The sequence below is a fragment of the Mirounga leonina genome, unplaced genomic scaffold (assembly GCF_011800145.1).
Source record: "Mirounga leonina isolate KUSES-001 unplaced genomic scaffold, KU_Mleo_1.0 Mir_93, whole genome shotgun sequence".
In the NCBI taxonomy this organism is placed as follows: domain Eukaryota; kingdom Metazoa; phylum Chordata; class Mammalia; order Carnivora; family Phocidae; genus Mirounga; species Mirounga leonina.
In genome coordinates, this window is record NW_023270854.1 from 17,576,219 (window position 1) to 17,595,628 (window position 19,410).

A 19,410-nucleotide genomic window follows, 5' to 3' on the forward strand; every position below is an offset into this window, starting at 1 on the left:
GGGCTCCTGGGTGGCTCAGTTGGTTGAATGTCTGGCTCTTCTTTTTGGCTCAGGTCATGATCTCAGGGTTGTGGGATCGAGCCCTGCAACAGGCTCCATGCTCAGCCTTGGAGTCCACTTGAGAATCTCTCCCTCTCCCTCCTCCTCTGCCCTTCCCCCTTTCTAAAATAAAATAAATAAAGTCCCTTATTAGCTTTAGGAAGTCAAGGGCCATTTTACTAGAAACCCAAAGAGATATGAGTTGTGCACACCAAAAGAACCCACCTGTCTCTTTTCTCTGGAATAAAAACACAAATGAAGCAGAGCAACTGACTAAAAATGGCCAGAGTCAGGGGTCTGTGCCTAATGTTAGCTCTCACCCTGGCTAGGCCTGTCTGACTCCACTGTGTGGCCTGAAGGAAGTGACTCAACCCTTGACCTGCAGAAGTGGTGCAGAGGTTCTAAAAGAGAGCCCATCAAAGATGACTCTCAAGAAATCAAACCTAGCTTCAAGATTTATTGGAGGTAGTGATGTCCCTTAGTTGGCTCTCCCTGCAACATTACTGCTGATACAGTGTGAGAATATTGTTTAATATAATGAAACTATGTTTTCAAAAATCAGCACGTAGGTGGGGCGAGGTTGGGGGAAGCAGGCTGTAAACCTTGAAAGGAAATCCAAATCTAAAATATCGTGTTGAGAGTTGCAATCAGCATCTGCACGAGACAGTAAAGTGGAGTAAAACAGTTTAATCCCTCAGCCCCCCAACAGAGGTAATGCTCTTCTTTTTCCGAAGGAAAGGGTCGTTTAGCATCTTTTGTCCTCTCACTCGGCATCGCCTCCTCTCCCTCTATTATCGTTGACCTCACACAGAGAACCGAAGCCATGGGGCGCCAGAGAAAATCTGAGGCCCTGTTATGTCTGGGGCTCTGAGATCTAGAGAGCTGGAGCTAGTGATCAGGGTCCTGCCCAGATTTAACCCGAGGAGAGGGCCCATCTTCCTTCTCTGGGTTGAGATGGAAACTCGCTCAGACCGCAGTCCAAGCGCGTAGGCTCTGGGGCGCTCCGTGGCGCTGTTCGTGGTGCTGAAGCCCGCGCTTGAGCGCGGAGGCAGCAACCCACCCACGGGCGCTAGGCAGCCAGGGGCTCGGGCCGAGATCGATGTGAGGCGAGTCTGGAAAGAGCTGCCGCCCACAGAGCTACAGCCAGCTCCACAGTTTGGCTCCAAATCTAGCTCACTGGCTCACTTCTTTGCAATTGCAAACCGGCTGGTTCACTTTTTCTCGTCCCAGGGGATTTCGCAGGGCCCACCGCTGGCTCGCTGATTTGGCATATCTCTTTCCTGATGTCCTCCCTAGCCAATACTAATTCTCTCCCACCCCCTCTCCTTTGTACAATATGTTACCTTTGCAGAACACCTTACAGCCCTCACAGCTCTCACTGGCACCATCAACTGAGCCGTTTCTCCTACACACACAGCCATTCCTCTTCTCTCCCACAGATATTTTTTGCTTTCTCCACCCCTCCTCTCCCAAGCAGGAGACTATTGCCTCAACGTGCAGGGTGGGCAAATCACCTCACCCATCACAGCAGACCCACTGGTTTCTCTTTGCCGATGAATTCGGAGAGACAGAGGCTAGAGTCCCAAAGGACAAGGAAAAAGTCCCTCAAGAAAATGTGGGTAGTGGCCTGAAGATTGAGGGCTGGGGACACATACTAGGAGCAAAGTAAAGGAAGGGGTTTGGGCCTCGTGGGAGGTGCAAGGCTTACTGCAGTTAGAAGACTCCCGGCAGGTGGCACTCTAGCTCAAGGTGCTCTCCACAGAAGCCCTGACTATGCTGGGGCTCCACCTCAAACCTAAACAACTCCCCACCGCACCCCAGCCATGTTTGCAGGTCTGTTTTCCTCTTGATCCAAGCACTTATCCAGACTATATTCCTGCTAATAAGCACCATTTGCACAATTGTACTTACTGTAATGCACAATGAACAAAACATAAATAGAAAAGAGAGGGCTAGTGGGAGGATTTTTTTTTCCCTGGGGTGATTGATGGTGCTCAGATCAGAACTGTTTAATCATCAATAACATGATTCAGCAATTGGGAAATGTAAACAAATTGTGCAACTGCTTGCTGCTTGCAGGTCAAAGCCCTGAAGGGGCCGACAGCACTGGGCCAAGCTTGGGGAGGGCAATGCCAGCAGAATGCCCCCTGCCTCCCACCAGGGCAGAGCTGGCTATGCCTACAGCCTGACTGGCGTGACCTTTGGCTTTTGCACCACACACACGATTGGGCTGGGGTTAATGGCGCTTTGCAGGGAGCTCCAGTTGAGTAAACAAAAAATGCCTTGCCCTGTTCTAATGGAGCACATTATTATGAGACCTAAGCCTTCATCCAGGCCCCTGCAGCTGCTCTGCAGGTCAGTGCTACCAATAAAGCAATTAGCCAATGAGAAAACTCTTCTTCCCCGAGGGGGACTGTGAGGGTTTTGTTGCAGTTGCTGTGCTTTGCTTTGGGTTTTTAAACAGGCAATCCAAGTTGATCTGAGCCTCTTACATCAGACTCCAGGATGAGGACAGTGAAATTGTGTGTTTGCTGAGTGTGATATTTTAAGGGACTGGACCCTTGCTCAACATAGCCTGGAGAGCTCACTGCTTCCTGTTCAATTAACCTGAACCATAGCTGAACTCTGCCCTTTGAACTCACTCAGCAGATAAATACATTAGCTCACCTAAGGAATCATTAATATTTTTCAATCACAGAAAACAAACATGAATGTCCGAACATAACCCAAGAGATAGCCAATTAGGAATAATGCATGTACCATGTTGAAAAAAATCACAAATGGATGTTATTTACAGAACAAAAAGGGTCAAGGAAGGAATGAAATAGATAATGCCAACAATTCTGGAAACAAAGAGGACTTTCATTTTCCTATCTGCAAACATGAGGGATACTGAGGAATATTTAGCAATTCCTATTCCATCTATACTGCTCTTTAAATAAATAATTTAAAAAAGTTGTCCTTTCTGTTGGCCTGGTTTCTACCTACTTCCATCAGAACACAAAACTCCAGGCCCCCTCTCTTCTGGAATGACTTCTGTGTCCATGCTCAAATATATATACAAAATGTTGCATTTCTGGGGACAGTTCTAGTCTATTCCTGATTTGCTACAAATGAACCAAAATAATTTTTATGGAAGTATTAACTGCTTTTAAGTACCAGCTTGAATGACCCAAGCTAGTGGCTTGATTGAAATAATTTTATAGTAGAAAATGATGTTCCTGAGACTTTGCTACTCTCGCATATAAACAGATTTTCTTTTGTAGAAAAAAAGGAGAGATGCTAAATACATCTATTTTGTTCTTAACCCTGTGTCAGAATGAGAAAAACATCTCCAACCGAGTCATTACACATTTCAGTTTGATTCAGTTTCACTTCCCACAATTCTGCCTCCTGACCCCTCCCCTCCTACCCCCCTTTTCATTTTTGTTTGGTTTGGAGTGTGGGCTTAATGCCCAGCTATCCTAGATGAGAACACTTAAAGGAATATCACAAGCACGAAGGGTAAATCTATTGAACGAGGGTCTTTAACTATGTGGTTTCCTTAAAGGGAAAGGCTGGATCAATAGGATCAATATGAAAGGTTTCCCTGGCCCTGCATAAAAGGGTAAGGGCTTCTCTTTTCACTGGTTTAACTTTACACTCTGACAAATGCAAATCAATGGATCTGTGTTTACAACAGATTCCCTAACAGACTCAACTTGGGTAAAGCCCAGAGCCTCGCCCTGGGGGTGGGGAGTCAGGGCTTGCTCCAGGAGGATGCTCTAAGGCAAAGCTTCACGCTCAAGGCCCTGCGGGTAGAGTAGGGAGTGAGCTGCCAATAGCTACCAATCACTGTTAAAGAACGGGCTTGTTGGCCCACTGAGGTCCTGATGCTGCTGCCTGTGGAACACCAAATAGGTCCCTCCAAGGATGTCTCAACCCAAAGACAAAGCCAATCTGGTGAGCCAGTCAACGTTGTTTCCTACCTATATAGATTTGCGAGGTTAACTATACAGAGGAGGCAGGAATGAAATATCTAAAATTGGAGCAGGCCTTTCTTAGGTGGTAACTGGCTCTCTTAGCAATCGCAAGGCAAACCACTAAACCTGTGGGTTCTTTTCCTCTTAATTTTACCTTTCCCTTTAAAAATGTGATGCTTTCCAGAGATTACATGACTTCAAGTCAATACCAGTTACAGAGAAATTATTTTTCTTCCTGCAGGAGAAAGTATATGTATATTCGATTACACGAACCAAAGTCTGATGATTAAATTACGTTGGAGGTGTGCTTCCAACCCAAGCAAAGTCTGCATTCTACAGAAGAGTAATGGATCTTCGAATGGCGACAGAGGCACTAAGGTGGAATGCAGAGCCTCCCTTCCCTCTGGGGCAATTTGTGTGGGGACACTTTTCATAAAAAATGTGCACAACTTCTAGGAATCCTGCTCCCCAAGTAAGACTAACTCTATATGCATGTCGACAGTCTGCCTTAGTGCTTTGCCAATTCTGCACCTTGTCAGGCACCAGATGGGCTGAATTACCCAATAAGTTTCCCTTCCTCCCCTCTCCCTGCACCTACAAGAACTTATGCACATTTTCCAGAGTTGTTGCCTTGAGTGAGACTTGGAAAATGAAAAGCCTTTCCCAAAGGCAATGAAGTGGGGTAGGGGGACAGAGTGGGTGAAGAGGGTTGCTGATGGGCCTCCAGCCCATCTCGAGCAGGCTCTGTACATGATAGCCTAAATGATCCCATTAGACTTCTTCATAATGTTCTCTCCCCACCAAGAAAAGTATCCCCTGGTGAAAGTGATTTCCCCCAGGTCAGGGAAGAAAAAAAAAAGTGTTTCTGAGAAGGTCAGGGGTGAGGGTAATCCAGAGAGTCTGTAGATAAAGTTTAAGGCCCAGGGTGCCTGTATACTCACTCTTTTCCCCAGAGCCCTTTATCCAGGCAATTATTTCTATTTATTCCTTTCTCATTTCCCTTCCTTTGGCAAGAACCCAGAAATTAAATCTCTCTCCTTCTCCTTTGAGGTTTTCATTCCTCCAGGGATGCCCCTACATGATACCACTCTTCCTGAAAACAGTTTCTGCCAACATCAGCCACCAGCTGTAGTGTGGTGGGGCTCAGTACTTTCTTCCTTCAACCTCTTTCCTCTGATATTCCTTTAGAAACAGATACTAAAGGCCAGAAAACCAAGAGGTGAAGACAGAAGGAGAGGCAGGCTCTCCTTCCCTCAGGGTTCAGGTTTGGAGCTTGGGAAGGTAAACCTGCCCAGAGCCCTGTTACCTCTAGACCTGGCTCTAGAAGGAAGTAAAACATTTATCCTCTTGGATACAAAATCTGGGGAGTCAGTTTCTCCTCTGCCCTACCCTCACCGTTCACCAGAATCCCTGCCCTATTTTGGGATTCTAAGATGGGTATGGAGGAGAGTCTCAGCTCACTCACCCCTCCCAGAACCTAGGAGCTCTTGGGGGAGGGGGTAGGAGAGGGGGGCAGTTGTCTTCCTAACCTGAAGGACACCACCCACTCTTCTTGGTTTCTCTTATCTGATCACCTGACCCAGGTAACTGTAGTTTTCAGGAGGGGGGTTGGGCATATTCTTAATAGAAATCAAGCTGTACCAAAGATCTCTTCTTTAAGAAGTCCACTGGTGGGGGGGCGGGCGTCTGGGTGGCTCAGATGGTTGGGCGTCTGCCTTTGGCTCAGGTCATGATCCCAGGGTCCTGGGATCAAGCCCCGCATCAGGCTCCCTGCTCAGCGGGGAGCCTGCTTCTCCCCCTCCCTCTGCTTCTCCCCCTGCTCATGTTCTCTCTCTCTCTATCTCTGTGTCTCAAATGAATAAATAAAAAAATCTTAAAGAAAAAAAAGTCCACTGGTGGGAAGATGAACCCCGTCTCTGGGAATGACAGAAAGAAATACCAGTTCACCCTTTGGCACACCTCAAAGCAGAACCATGAAAGATTTTTCTTCTTTCTCTTCTTCCTTTTTCTCATTTTATTCTTGGAGAAGGAAGGAAAACACTTCTTTCCTTCCAGATTGAGACCTCCTCTTGAAGGAAATGCTTAGTTTTCACCAGTTGGAAGATTTAGAATTTCAAAAAGCCAGAACAATTTAATTCCCATCCCACCCCCACTACCACCCCAGCTCTTTCATGCTTTTCAGTAAAATTCACCTTATTGTTCCTTCTGGAAGAATAAGCCACCATTTGGCAAGGGGAGCCACTGGGGGCATGGTGTGGACTTCTGCCCCAGGGGAAGGAAGGAAGAGCTGAAGAGTCCTTTCTTTTCCAGTCAATGCAGATGCTTCAGAGAAAACCTCCCATCCAGGGTCTCAGAGCATAAGTTCTCTCCAGCAGGTGGGAAGGGGTGGGGTGGGGTTCCCCAGTCTGATTTTCTTACCTTCCCGCCCCAGCCCCTATAGGAAACAAGATTCTTCCCTGGTTGACCCAATTAGCCCAGAGCAGACCGTTCTGAGGGATGAAGCCCAGGCCTTTGTCACTGGGGCGGCATTTAATTGCCCACCTAATGCCTCAGTGTAGAAAGTCGGTGAATGCGAACACTTTCGTGTGAATGATTCCTTTTAATGAAAACAAGGAAAGATTCGAGGGGATCCGAGGGGATCCGAGGGTCCGGAAGCTGCGCGGTTATCATGGCAACTTCAGAGACGTTTCCAAGTCGGGTTTGGTCGTTCCCGCATATCGAAAGGTGGGTCAAATTTCCTGGACGGTTTAGAAGGAGGAAAGAAGTTGCCCCGGGCCCTGTTTGACCAGACGAGGACCATGGCGACCCGGGAGCGACGGTCCCCCGAGAACGAGAGAGTTGGGAGGACTCCGGCGCCGCCCGGTGCAGCCCTTCGCGGTTTCGCGGACTCAGCCTGCCGCAGAGCCCTCCGCGGGGAACGCAGGACGCGGTCCGCGCGCGCGCGCGCGCGGGGACCACGGAGATGGCTAGCAGTTCTGCGACCCGAGAAAGCCTTAGGAAGGGGCCGGCTGGGGCCGCGCGGGGAGAATCCGCGGTTTGACCGGTGGGCCCGCCGGGAGCAGGCAAAGCGGCGCGGCGGGAACGCCGGGGAGACGGGGGCTGGGGAGCGGGGGCGCTGGCGAGCGCTCTGCTGGGAAGGGCGCGCCGTCGGGCTTACTGGAAACGCGCCGGATCAGGTTCCAGATCAATGAGATCTGGGTCCACACGTTTACGTTATTGTTGCCAGCATTAATGCTCTTTTAATCTTCTAAACATTATCAGCATCGATCTCCCTCCATATACACATTTGTTTGAAAAAGTGACATAACCACACGGTGGAAAGCCTGGAATAAAAATAAATGCACAGCCGCTCGCGTCGAGGGCGCCTGGCGGCCTGGGCTACTTCTCGCGCTCGGCTTCACCCCCTTTCCTTGCGTTCGGTCTTCTCCGCCCGCTCCCGCTCACCCTGATGCGTGTTAGAAAGGTGTTTTCCAGGCACCCGGGACTTGACCAAACAAGGACAGTAGCGAGCTTTTCAATTATTAATCCGACCAGCCAGCAGGCGAAAGCATCTCGTGTTCGGTACGGACGTGGGTTGCGTTCGGTCTCTGGGGCTCGGATCCCGCCCTAAACTGTGGGGAGACAGGGGCTGAGCTGGGCCTGGAGCTGGACCGGCGGGAGGGGCGGTGGGTGTGAGGTTCCGACAATGAGGTCCCCGCCTCTCTGCTTAGAAAGATGCCAGTCGGCCAACGTAGCCCATGACTTTCCTGGTGCCGAAGGAGAAACGCAGGCCTGTGGTGCCCCTGGCAGAAGCCGCTGCGCACGGTCCCGGGCAGGCTCTGCCGCCGCGGGCGTCAGGTGGCCCAGGCAACCTCTCGGCAGGTTGGTGAAAGGCCATGGCTGTCTGAACAGTTGCCTCCAGACTGGCCGCTGGGAGTTGCTGTCTGAAGAGGGCCGTATGTCTGTCCACCGCCGGGACACGTGGCAGGTTCCCAGCAGGCCGCCCCGGGAGCCCGGGTCACGGGAGGCGCAAACCGTGGCAGGCTATACCGTCAGAGGCTCCGCTCTGGCTGCTGGGCGCTGGAGGAAACCACTCCTGCCACGGAGGCCCTGATTTTCCTCCGTGAGCCGCCCGTCCAGGTTTTGCCTGGGGTTTCCCCCCCCCCCCCACCCAGTCCCTCCTTTTTCGCGTCCGTGCTTGGTTCAGAGGCTTCTTGGGCTCAAAGTTGGGGAGTGTTAGTGTTTAAACCCGCGGGAGTTTGTTCTCGCCCGCCTGGTGCCGGGAAATACAAACTGCCCTGCGGGAGCGCGCGCCGAGAGCCGCCGACTGCGCGGTTGCAACTCCTTCCTGCCTTGGCCACCCTTTCCCAACGAAATCGTGCTCTTGGGGTCCGTTTCCCTGAAATCTAGTGCTGGGGCGATCTGGGTTTCCCCGACGTCTTGTCCCTGACCCTTTGAAATGCCACCCTGAGCTGTGGATACACCCAAGCAGTGGGCGCAGAGGAGAGAGACCTGGGGGAGGCAAGTGGGGGAGGAGAGGAAGGACCTGCTTCTGGGGCGCCTAAGGGTGAGGTCTGCAGGAGCGGGTCCAAATCAGACATCTTGATTCCGAGGTCCTTCAGATCCCTGTCTGCTTGGGCCTCTGGCAAGACCCAGAGGGGTCCAAATTGAGAAAGAGAAAGGGAAACTAAAAGGAGACGAAGGGAGAGAAAAGAGGCCTGGTTGGGGCGAGCTGGAGGTGCCCAGGCGGCTCTTGGAGGCTCTGGCCTGGCAGTTAGGCCCAGCTGCCCTGTGGAGCCATGGGCTTGTTTAACCCCCAGAGCCCTACCGTGTGGGCCCTCAACAGCGTCCCTGCAGGGATTCCGATCAATACTCCTGGTGGGGAAGGCCTCTGCTTTTCTTCTCCATTTGCTCCTGTCCCCTAGCGCTCCTGAGCACATAATACCTACTTACCAGTCCTAGCTTCTGTGTCAGTGTCTGAAGAGACTGATCTACTGACCCCAAACTGAAAAGCCTCCTATGTAATAATAACCACTCAACACACTTGTAGTTGCTGATAAAATGGCCAGATAAAAAGGCTAAAGCTCTTGTCCCTTTTCAACTCGGGGTAATAAAACAGACACACATTTGAATGCTTGAGCAAAGCGGGGTCCTCAGCAGGAATTTCCCACTCGCTGAAGGGGGCTTTCAGTCTCCTGTGGCGGTGGCTTCAGCACTCCTCCTCTGGAAAGCCTCCATGCTTCCCGGGGCCAGCCCCTAAGGATTGCGCCCCTACCCTGACTTTCCTGGGGTCGGGTGGTGGGTCTGGGGACCCCCATGTATGCCACACTCTCCCTTATCCCAGCAATGCTTGGGGCTGAGTTGGGCTAACACGTAAAGCATTACGTGCCATATCACTTTCTGACACACATTGGCACAAGGTTCCTTCCTTCCTTCCTTCCTTCCTTCCTTCCTTCCTTCCTTCCTTCCTTCCAGCTCTGTCCTTTGCAGGACAGGCATGAGGGGGCGGCAGTGCTCTTGAGATGGTCTGGAATAGACTAGCTGTCATCCTGCCTTTAATGTACCCTCTACTCCAGCTGCCAAGTTCCTTCTGGCCACCTGTGCCCAGGAAGCCAGCGATGCTAGAGCTTACCTGAGAGGAACTGGGGGCGTTTTGGGGGGCCAAGACAAAGGGGTACCACACTGTTCAGAAGTGTCAGTAAGCCTCCAGTTTCTCACCGCTGCCCTCTATGCACTGCTTAATCTTTCCTAGGAACCAGGAGCAAATAAGAGAAAATTGTAGTGGAGAATGAAGTGTAAGCTAAAGGAGAAAGATTACTAAACGCACACCAAAGTATTGGGAGTCCATCGATTTGGGGAAGTTTTTGGGGGAATAGTTTTCTTTACCTTTTCAGATCAATACTGAGAGGCGATAACTGCCTGGAGATCGGAGGCGGAGGCGGTCAGAGTGGCAACGCCCCCTCCCCAAGCCTGGGTGAACACGCCCCCAGCCCGGTCCGGCGTCGGTAGAGTGCACCCCATAAGCCAGGCTGAGCGGTGCGAGGAAAGCCCCAGGGAGCGGGAGAGGAAGCCTGAGCTTGCCGCTCCGGAAGCGCGTTGTGTATAGCTCCAAACCGTGCCGGCCGCACACAACGCACATCCCACTTTCCGCACCATTGTAAATCACTGCCACTACGGATTGTCCCCTCGGTGGCCCGCGGATCCAGAGAGATGGCCCCAGTCCAAGAGAAACTGCCCATCCAGACTTGCAGTAGGGTACTGTGTGTCCTCCCTAGTGGGGCGCCTGGACACTTTGGCCCTCTGGACCCACGGCTAGGTCCTGGGGGCTGCGCAATTGCCACGCGCACCGCGCTGGGTCTGCGCGCACAAAAGCGCGCAACTGTGTGCCAGTCGCAGCCGCTGCTGCGTCTTTCTCTCTCGCTCCCGCCGCCCACACAGGAGGTATCTGTGTTCCTAGAACAATAGAGGGCTGTACCTCGCGGCTCGGCCGCTAGAGGAGGCACAAAGAACCAAGCCCGCTCCAGAACAATGTAACCAGCGCGTCGACCCGTCCCCTCCCGCGGGCCGCCTGCCCTCCCCGCCGCCGCGCTACGCGCACAATCAGCGTCCGCTTAATGCAAAGGCGGAGCCTGTAGCCCGTGGCCAAGATGCATTAACTAACCTGCATCTTAATTTTTCAACACCTCTCCTCACGAGCGCCCAGCCTCTCTCCGAGCCCAGCCAAACCTCGGGAAATCCCAGCAAAAGCTGGGAGCCGGGCAAGGGTGGCCGGCGAGTTAGTCAGGGAGCTCTCCATTCTTAGTTTTTCCTCCCCCATCCTCCTAGAGGTGAACGTGTTAGTCCTAACCTTCGTCTTTGCACCCTCCCCTCTCTGTAGGCAGTGCCAAGCCGGCTCTTTCGGTCAGAAACTCCCGGCGCCAACGCCAAGGCCGGAGATGAGCCTGGAAAGCGCTGTTGTATCCTAGCCACCCGTTCCCCGAGCGGTCAAGATTGTGACTCCTGCTAATAACTAACAAGTTTGCCTGATATGATGGGTAGGAAAAGAACGGAGAATTTTTTTTTTTTTCCTTTCTCAAGAGCAAAGCCCCTCAACTGCCTCCATATAGGGAAACCAGGCAGCCTGGAAAACTGAAATGTATTGTCTAAGCAAGAGTTCAAGTGCACACGGCTTTGAAAAGGGCCAATCCCGGGTCTCTGTGAGTCCTGTAAAGAGAAAGCTCCTAGTGGACATCGCGCACCCCGTCCCTTGTCCCACAGCTAGGGAAGGTCAGAAAGAGGGGTAAAATTGGCACATTCAGGGGAAGGTGAATGAAATGTGGTGGAGGGGGGTCGGTCAATGAAAGCTCGGAGTCAAGGAGGGAGGAAGAGAGGTAAGAAGATGCAAAAGAAAAAGAGAACATAAAAAGAAGAAAGAAGAAGAAGGAAATGACAGAAGAAGAAATAAAGTCGAGAGAAAATAGAAAGTGCGGAGAGGAGGAAAGAACCGACGCTAGGCGCGCTGACCTGGGGCCACAAGCCCCCCCGGAGCCCTCTCCACAGCAGCCGGGCTCCAGGAGACCCTCTGTGCTTACCTGCCAGGCGTAAGGCGGACATGCGCTGGAACTCGGGCTCCTGCAGCCACTTCCACATCCTGCGAAAGGTCTCCCTGCCAGATTTGAGTTTACTCCACGGTTTTGGGTTCCGGAGCAGGTCGGAGAGAGTCCCCTGAGACCGGCACAGCACCCTCTGCGCGAAGATAGCCTGTGGGATGCTGTAGCGCTTCAGCTCGGCGGTGATGCGCTGGGCCACCTCTTTGGTGTTGATCTCCTCCAGCTGGCCCGATGTAGCCACCTGCGAGCCAGACGAGGACGAGGGTGGCCGCTCACGGCTGGGCGCCAGCACCGGCCCGTGGGACTGAGCATGGCCCGGGTGGTGCAGGCCGTTGAGGTGCGACATCATGGCCGCGGGCGGGGTGCCCAGGCCGCGGGACAGGTGCTGCTCACCGCGGGTCAGCATGGCAGTGTGGTGCGCGTCGAAGTTAGGGCTGAGCATTTTGTCGTGGCCCGGCGGCCCGTAGTTGGGCAGGCTCTGCTGCGCGTTGTGGAGGCCGCCCAGCCCGTTGCCCAGCGGCGTGGCGGCCAGCGGGGACAGGCTCTGGCTCATGCCGGGCATCTCCTTGTAGGGGCTGTAAAGGTTGTTCATGGTCGGGAGCCCGCGCTCGTCGCGCATGAGGGTGAAGCTGCCGCTGACGTTGCCCGACAGGCGCTGGGGGTGGTGGTGGTGGTGGTGGTGTGGGTGGTGGTGCGGGTGCGGATGGTGGAACTTGTCCGACACGGTGGAGATGGGCGGCAGCGGCTGGAGCGGCGTCAGCGTGGTGTAGGTGTTGCTCATGCCCATGCCGGGCGGGGACGAGTCGCAAGACATGCTCATGGCGTGATGGAGCGGGATGGAGAGCTCGGGCCGGTAGTCACCGCCGTCCAGGATCGAGGCCATGCTAGTGACCATGGCCGAGCGCGACGCCGCCGCCGCCGCCGCCGCCGCCGTCCCCAGCTCCTGGTGCGCCGTTGGCGGCGGCGGAGGGCCCCGCAGCGAGCCAGCAGCGCCGCGGCCCGCGTGGTGGGGGCTGGGGCTGGCCAGCAGCTCCTGCTCATGGCTTGGGCCCCCGCCGCCGCCCCCGCCGCCCCCGCCACCGCCCCCGCCGCTGCCGCCGCCGGCCGGCCCGTGCAAAGTGCCCAGACTTTCCATTGTCAGCTCCGGGTTCATGGCGCAGCCTTCTAGGTCTTTGGTGAGGCATCGATAGGCGGTGTAGGCAGCCTTCATTCAGTCCATCGGGGCCCGGGGGCGGCGGGGGCGGCGGGGGCAGCCGGCGGGCTGGCAAGGCGCGCGTGGCGGAGCTCGGTCGCGGGAGCGGGGGAGGGCGCGGGAGTGCGTGAGTGTGTGGAGGGGGAGCGTGCGTGCGGGTGTGCGCCCCAGGCTGCGGGCGGGCAGGCGGGCGCGCCCGGGGTGGGGGCGGGGTGGGGGCGGACCGGGCGTGCGAGCGGGAGAGGGGAGGGGGCGGGGAGGGAGGGAGGGATCACCGGGCCCCACCGCTCGGGCCGGCGCGCTGCCTCGCCATGTCCGAGCCCGCTCCGGCGCCGACGTCTTCTGTTTGGGTGAGCGGGAGCTGTCCAGAAGGGCTCTGCCGCTCGCCGGGGCAGCCAACCTAGCCTCCCGGACCCGGGGCGGGGCAGCGCCCGATGGGCGCCGCAAACAGCCACTCCGAGAGCGCCGCTGCCCTGGGGGGCGGGCCTCCTGAGTGCGACTGCCAATGGCTGATGAGGGGGCGGGGCCATGCGTTTCAGGTTTGGCTGACGGCTCTGTGTCTTTTTTTCCTCCTTTGCCACTAGACTCAAACGTCAAGGAGAGGGAGGGAGGGAAAGAGGGGGTAGTGGGGAGAGAGAGGCGAGAGTGCGAGCGAGGGAGAGAAATTATGTTAAAGATGCCGCTCTGTGTCCCTCTTGAGCAGCTGCGATCTGTAGAAAAGGGCATTGCTTTAGTTCCCTTTGCCTCACCTCACAGCTTTTCTGGAGGCTAGCAAGCCAGTCTGTACTGTGAAAAAACAAACCCAAGTCTCCTAGCAGGCCACTTCCCAAGCGTCTCTATATGAGAGCCAGTAGTTTACCCTTTTAAAATGCAGGCGCTTATGTATTCTAATGCAGGGTAAATTCCCGAGACCGAGGCATGCATAATCTACCCGGCGAAAGGAATCCTAGGACCCTCGCTGCCTTGGAGCTGCGGCCGGCGACGCAACCCCACAGGCGGCGCGGGCCACCGTAATCCAAGCAAAGTTAACACAATAACATCATTTAATTACCCAGCGAGCCCATAAATCTCCCAGTTATGAGGCTTCAGAAGGGCCCTGTTAGATTGCAAAACAAAACTAGAACTCTAGGAGCTGCGGTTTCAAGGTGACCAGATGCTCCCCCCGCTAGCGACTTGTAAGGAAGGGTGGCGGGTAGGGGGCGGCAAGATTGTTGCCAAAGCCTATAGTGAGCAAACTTCTCTTGGGAGCAGGGAGTACGTAAACCGTCCGGGACGACACCCGCGGATTTCTCTTCTACCGCGCGCGCGCGTGCGTACACACACACACACACACACACACACACACACACACTCGAGTCCCGAGAAATGAACGCCCCAGGTTGCGGCTGTGGGTAGATGACACGGACCCTCGGCCGACATCTGTATATCCAAAACTTGTTTCTGAAAAGACCAGAACCCTGGCGAGTTTCAGAACGCTCGCAAGCCGCAGCTTTGAAAAGTGCACCTTCGTTTACCCAGAATTTCCGTTGTTTGGTAACCCTAGGTCGGGGACTGGAGGTGGAGCGGAGGAGAAAGGAGGTGGAGATTTCCGAGGCCTGGGTGGGGGTGGAGGGGTGGCTGAAGACAGGGAGCTACCCGGCATTGAAACCCTTAAAAGTAACAGATTCTTCCAAAGCAGGTTGCGCTCTGTTTGCCTCCGAAGATTCAAGCTAGCTGAGGTTGCGCAGATGTTGCCTTTGTTTAAAGAGACAGTAATTAAGGACAGGGTGGACATAAGTTTGAGAAGCGTGACCTATTTTCTTTTGATCAGCTGTCAAAAGAAGAGCAGGGGGTCTCCTTAAGACAGCCCCCTCCAACCACTTCCAGCTGTTAAGGAAAACTTGATCAGAAAACAAGGACACGCAGCCTGGAATACTGTATGTGCCTTCCTGGTGCTAGAGAAAGGTTTGATTCATTTGGAAAATAGTTCTTAGTCTTGGTGACCTTTTGCGGCTGCCCTCCTTTCCCTTCTAGCTACAGAGCAAAAAAAAAAAAAAAAAAAAATCCACCCCCTCCCACACCATCCTGTCACATGAATGTACAGTGACGTTATTCATAGGTCAACTTCATTGAGCTCTCGCCAATACCTTGCCAATTATTCTTTCAAGTAGATTCTTCTTTGTGATATCAGAGCCTGGGTAAGAAAGTGGACATTCCTCTACTTTGCTAGGCATACTTTTCTAGCTGCTCACATTTTTAATGTCACAAAATTAGACAGGTAAAATAACTGAATTTTCTCTGTCTTTCCTCTCCCCCTCAACTCTCTCCTACTGTCTCTCTTTTCACTCCCCACCTTATATATGGCAGCTGGATACTTGGGATAATTTGAAACAGTTAATGTTTGAAAAACTTACGAGTTGAACAAAAGTTCACAAGAGCACAAGCCTCCTGTTGGTCTAGGAGTGCTCAGAGACTGAAAGAGGGCGAGAGAGCAGCAAGGCTGGGCAGAGTCTGATATGCCCCAATGCTGAACACAGCCTTCCCTGCCTCGGCTTCAGACTTAAAGAGTGGCCAGGGACCCCAGGCTGGGACACTGAGTAGGCTCTGCCTCCATACAGAAGCCAGAGTATATAGATGGCCATTTACCAGGCTACCAAGATAAATCTGCTCCTGGGAATTGCATTTTGGTGTGCCTTGGAGCAGTCACGTGCTGGAGAGTTGAAAGGTGAGTTGCATATTCTTGCTGCCTTGCTCCCTCCCTCTCTCCCCCCTCCCTCTCTCCCACCATCCCTCCCCCTTCCCTCGATCAATATTGGCGATCTCAGGGAAATCATGAAATCATATTGGCTTCTTTGTGTATAATTTCATTGGGCTAGATTAAAGCAGATTTTTCATGTTGTTTTTCTTAATGATGGTTTGAGGTTTTGTATGTCAACCTAAAACCCATTTAAAAAAGAAATTAATGTGCATTTTTAGTCAGCATCCTAATTTTTACTAAATTAGTCTTGCATGCCCTTTCCCTTTCTTTCTAAAAAGGAAAAAATATTTTCTGCTTGAAGAAGATAATTTTAAGAATATCAGTATTAATAAGATTTTCAAATATGTTTCAAAATATCTTTGATGTTTCTTGCTCTAAGAAAATAAAAGGAAGAGCTGCTTTCTAACTGCCCCTTGTTTACACACGTACTCTAACCTTCAGAAGTTGTGTAACTCAGCATTTGATTCACAAATAGACTGTACAGAAATATGGTAGCAGGCGTGCTAGTTCATGACTGTTAGAATCTGGACAAACAGTTGCACTAGCCATTATATCAGGATCAGGATATCAATTTCTTAACGTACCACATCCGCAGGTCTGATTTTCTTCAAAATCAGACACTTAAATGGGTCAAAAGAAGTCTGTAAATAAAATGCAGCTTTGACAACAAATGTAAGCTACTGCATTATAAAAGAAAAAAAAAACTTGAGTTAGGAATTGTAGAAATAGACTGGAGATTTTTACTGCCAGAGCTTTTCATATGTGTTTTCACATTCAAAAAAAAATTTTTTTAGGCTCTGAGAGGGAGAGAAAGGTGAGCATTCAATTAAAACAGAGACCCTATAAATTATTCACGAAAAAAAATACATAGACCACAAGTAAACCCAGTCGGATAAGGGGCCCAACAGCTTTGTTTCCACTAAACAACAGTAACCACAGCCCAAATCCCAAGAAGAGGGGGGCTGCTTATTTCTACCCAAATGTTCAAAATCCTGAGGAAGGTTTTGTGTTGAGAGAACACATTTGTGCTACAACTAGGTTTATCAGAGCAATACAAAAAGACATAATGGTGGGTTGATTTGGACTATTTTATTTTTGTCCTTCCCCAAACCATCTGGCGCGGGAGTGTAGGGGTATTGATCAGGATCTGTGAGCTGCAGACCCCATGCCAATCCATAGCGTTTCTGGCAATCAGTGTCGCCCATGAATTGCAGCTGTCTGTGTGGCTCCCGAAAAGAAATCTTCAGAAAAGTCCCCCCCTTATCAAACACTTCATCCGTTCAGGGGTAAGTCAATATCATTTCTTTGTCATTCCGTGGGCGAGGATTATGCAGGAGAAAGTTTTTGTTGTCGGTCGTAGCCGCTGCTTAGCCTTTTTTTTTTTTTTTTTTAAGGAAGGAGAGCAATTTTCTAGCCATTGAATGGTAATGGTTTTCCAGAAAGGCCTCAAGCGTTTGTGTGAATCGTACAACAAATGCTGTTTCAATATTGTGGGGGAATTTTAAGGGGGGGGGAATTCTTATGTGCTATACACAAATAATAATAGTGATAATAGAGGGTTCCTTTTAACGACGGAGAAATTTCTCCCCCCCCTTTTTTTTCGGAGCCTCTAGTGATGAAGACAACGCAAGTCTCTGCGATTACCCTTGCAGATGGACGGTGGGTGCTTGCGGCGGAAAAAGAGCCTTCGGAATCCTGGCTCTGTTTGATATCTCCATTAGCTTCAATTTTATTCTGCTTGAAAGCTCAGGGTGGTTGAGCACAAGGAGAAGAAAACTAGAACCGAAGCCCAGCACCACTAACCGTCTTCTGCCTCTCAGGTCAGAAATTCTCTGACACTTCGCAGATTCCAGTCGAATCTAGGAAAGTTGTTGTTAAGCGTTTTAGGCGGTGAGGCCAAATGGGTCCTTTTTCGTGAACTCTCTTCTCCTCCGCGTCAATCTGGTTAAAATCCGAAACGCCAGTTTAGTTATGAGCTGTCAGGGACTGCCCTTAACTTTTTGGTTGACACTCTCCGCCGGGGCGGAGGAACATTTGGAGTGTGTTAGTGTTCTTCTCACCCTCAGCTGGCCTCTTAGGAAAAGAAAAATGGAGCTGCGAGAGCCCTGCCGGCTGGGGGAGCGTCCACTCACAGCCCCAAGCCCGGTGCCCGAATTCGCAGGTGCGGAGCAGGGCTGCGGGGCGAACGCAGCCAGGTGGCTGGGCTGGAGCGAAACGCACCGCAGCCTCAGTAGTCCGGGCGCGGGCAGTGGGCGGGCTTGGGGGCGGGGAGAAGGAGGAGGAGACCCCGAGCCGGAAGAGCGTTAGCACCTGCTCCTGGGGCGACAAGTCCGGAGAGGCAGCGGCAGAATCCCCAGCTCCGCAGAGCTAAGTTGCAAGCGCGTCCTCCCGCTTAGTTTTAAAGAAAGCCAGGGATTAGGTCGGCGGACCTTGATCATTCCCCCTCCGTTCCCATAGATTGGAAATTGTTGGAGTTTTTGTGCCCGCAGGGATGGACACACACACATACACACACTTCTGCCCCTCTCCTTTCCAGTTCTGGCTTGGTTCCCCGACCCCCTCGCGGGAAGAGTTTGGGCGGAAATAAGAGCCTGGGCCTCTGATACGGACTGGAGGGGACTGTCGCCGTGGTTGAGTGCTGGGATTGCAGACCTTGCCCAGGACATTTCCTTCCCCACCACAGAAACTTCTCTGGGACCACCCTCTGGTTCTGTTTTCGCGGCTGCTACCACTGAAGAAGCTGGTGGGAGAAATAATTTGACTGCTGGGGAAAATGAAATTCAAAACCGTGAAGGGGAATTTGAGGATTTGAAACTACAGAGATCAGAGGGCTTCTTTTTTGATTGGGGGGGACGGTGGGGAGGCAGTGGGGAGGCGGGCTGGAGCACGACTCTCAGAGGAATACAGCCTTTTCTGTAAAAGAACGTTGCACTTTTAGAAGGCAACTTGTTAGCCTGAGAACGAATTTGAGTTTTGTCCCCGCCGGCCTTTAGTACCTGTCCCATTATTTCTCTCCACCAAAGCCCTGGAGCGTCGGTTTTGAGCCACGTGAATCTGCAGTCGCATTTTCTTTTAACAGTGGGTTTCCAAAAGTACAATTCATGTATGCTTAAAATAAAGTTTTCCTCTCCTACAGTTGTCACCCCACAAAAGAAAAACTGGCGTGAGGTCCTTTTGTTCAGGTCAAGTTGTGCGTGAAATCTTTTTGTTGTCCTTTCAAAGGGAAGGCAAAAGTTGCAGTTGATTGTAAAAAGGACAAATTTAACTCTCTGAAAGTGGAGCTGTTTTCAAGTTGCCCTGAGACACTAAGCACGGGCTTCGCTTTTTATTTATTACCTTCTTAAAATGATCATTTATTTGCTCTGGACGTAACCACTTTTGATTGAGGATTCAATATTGTTTAGGCATTAATACAAATACCTAGCATTTTTACTCTCTGGAAAATGGTAGAGTTTAAAAATCTTTTTCTGTAATTTCAATAGTTTCGCTATGATGTAATTAAAAAGAGTACCGAAAAAAAGAGTTGGCCAGCTTTTAAACTTAAGAAATTATTTCCGGTTTCTAAAGATAGTATTTCTATTTGAAAACTAACAAAAGCAATCGAGGGGTTTAAAATACTTATGCGAGTCAGGCGATTTCTTTAAAAAAAAAAAAAACACATGGTATATATTTTTTTGATTCGTGCATATTAGCTCCCAAAGTAATTAAATCACTGAGTCTGCGCTGATCTTTGACGACAACACTATCAAAAGTAATACAGCACATTCAGATTATTTTAGGAGCATTTTATCTTGGAAAATCGCTTCGGTGCCACTCTTTTGGAATTTTGAATTGTTTCGCTTCCAAGCGTGTAAGAAAAAGCAACTCTGGCCGACCACAGGGTTCACAGGCGGCGATTTAGTAATTGTGGGG

At 51.7% G+C, this 19,410-nt stretch overlaps 1 protein-coding gene across 1 annotated transcript in view; it reads right to left on the reverse strand.

Moving 5' to 3' along the window:
* ONECUT2 (one cut homeobox 2) overlaps nt 1–12,779 on the reverse strand; it is a 43,555-nt gene extending 30,776 nt beyond the window's left edge. Inside the window, exon 1 of the mRNA XM_034995911.1 lies at nt 11,552–12,779. Coding sequence (XP_034851802.1) covers nt 11,552–12,779 — 1,228 coding nt within the window. The remainder of the gene's footprint in view (nt 1–11,551) is intronic.
* Nucleotides 12,780–19,410: the final 6,631 nt, after the last annotated feature.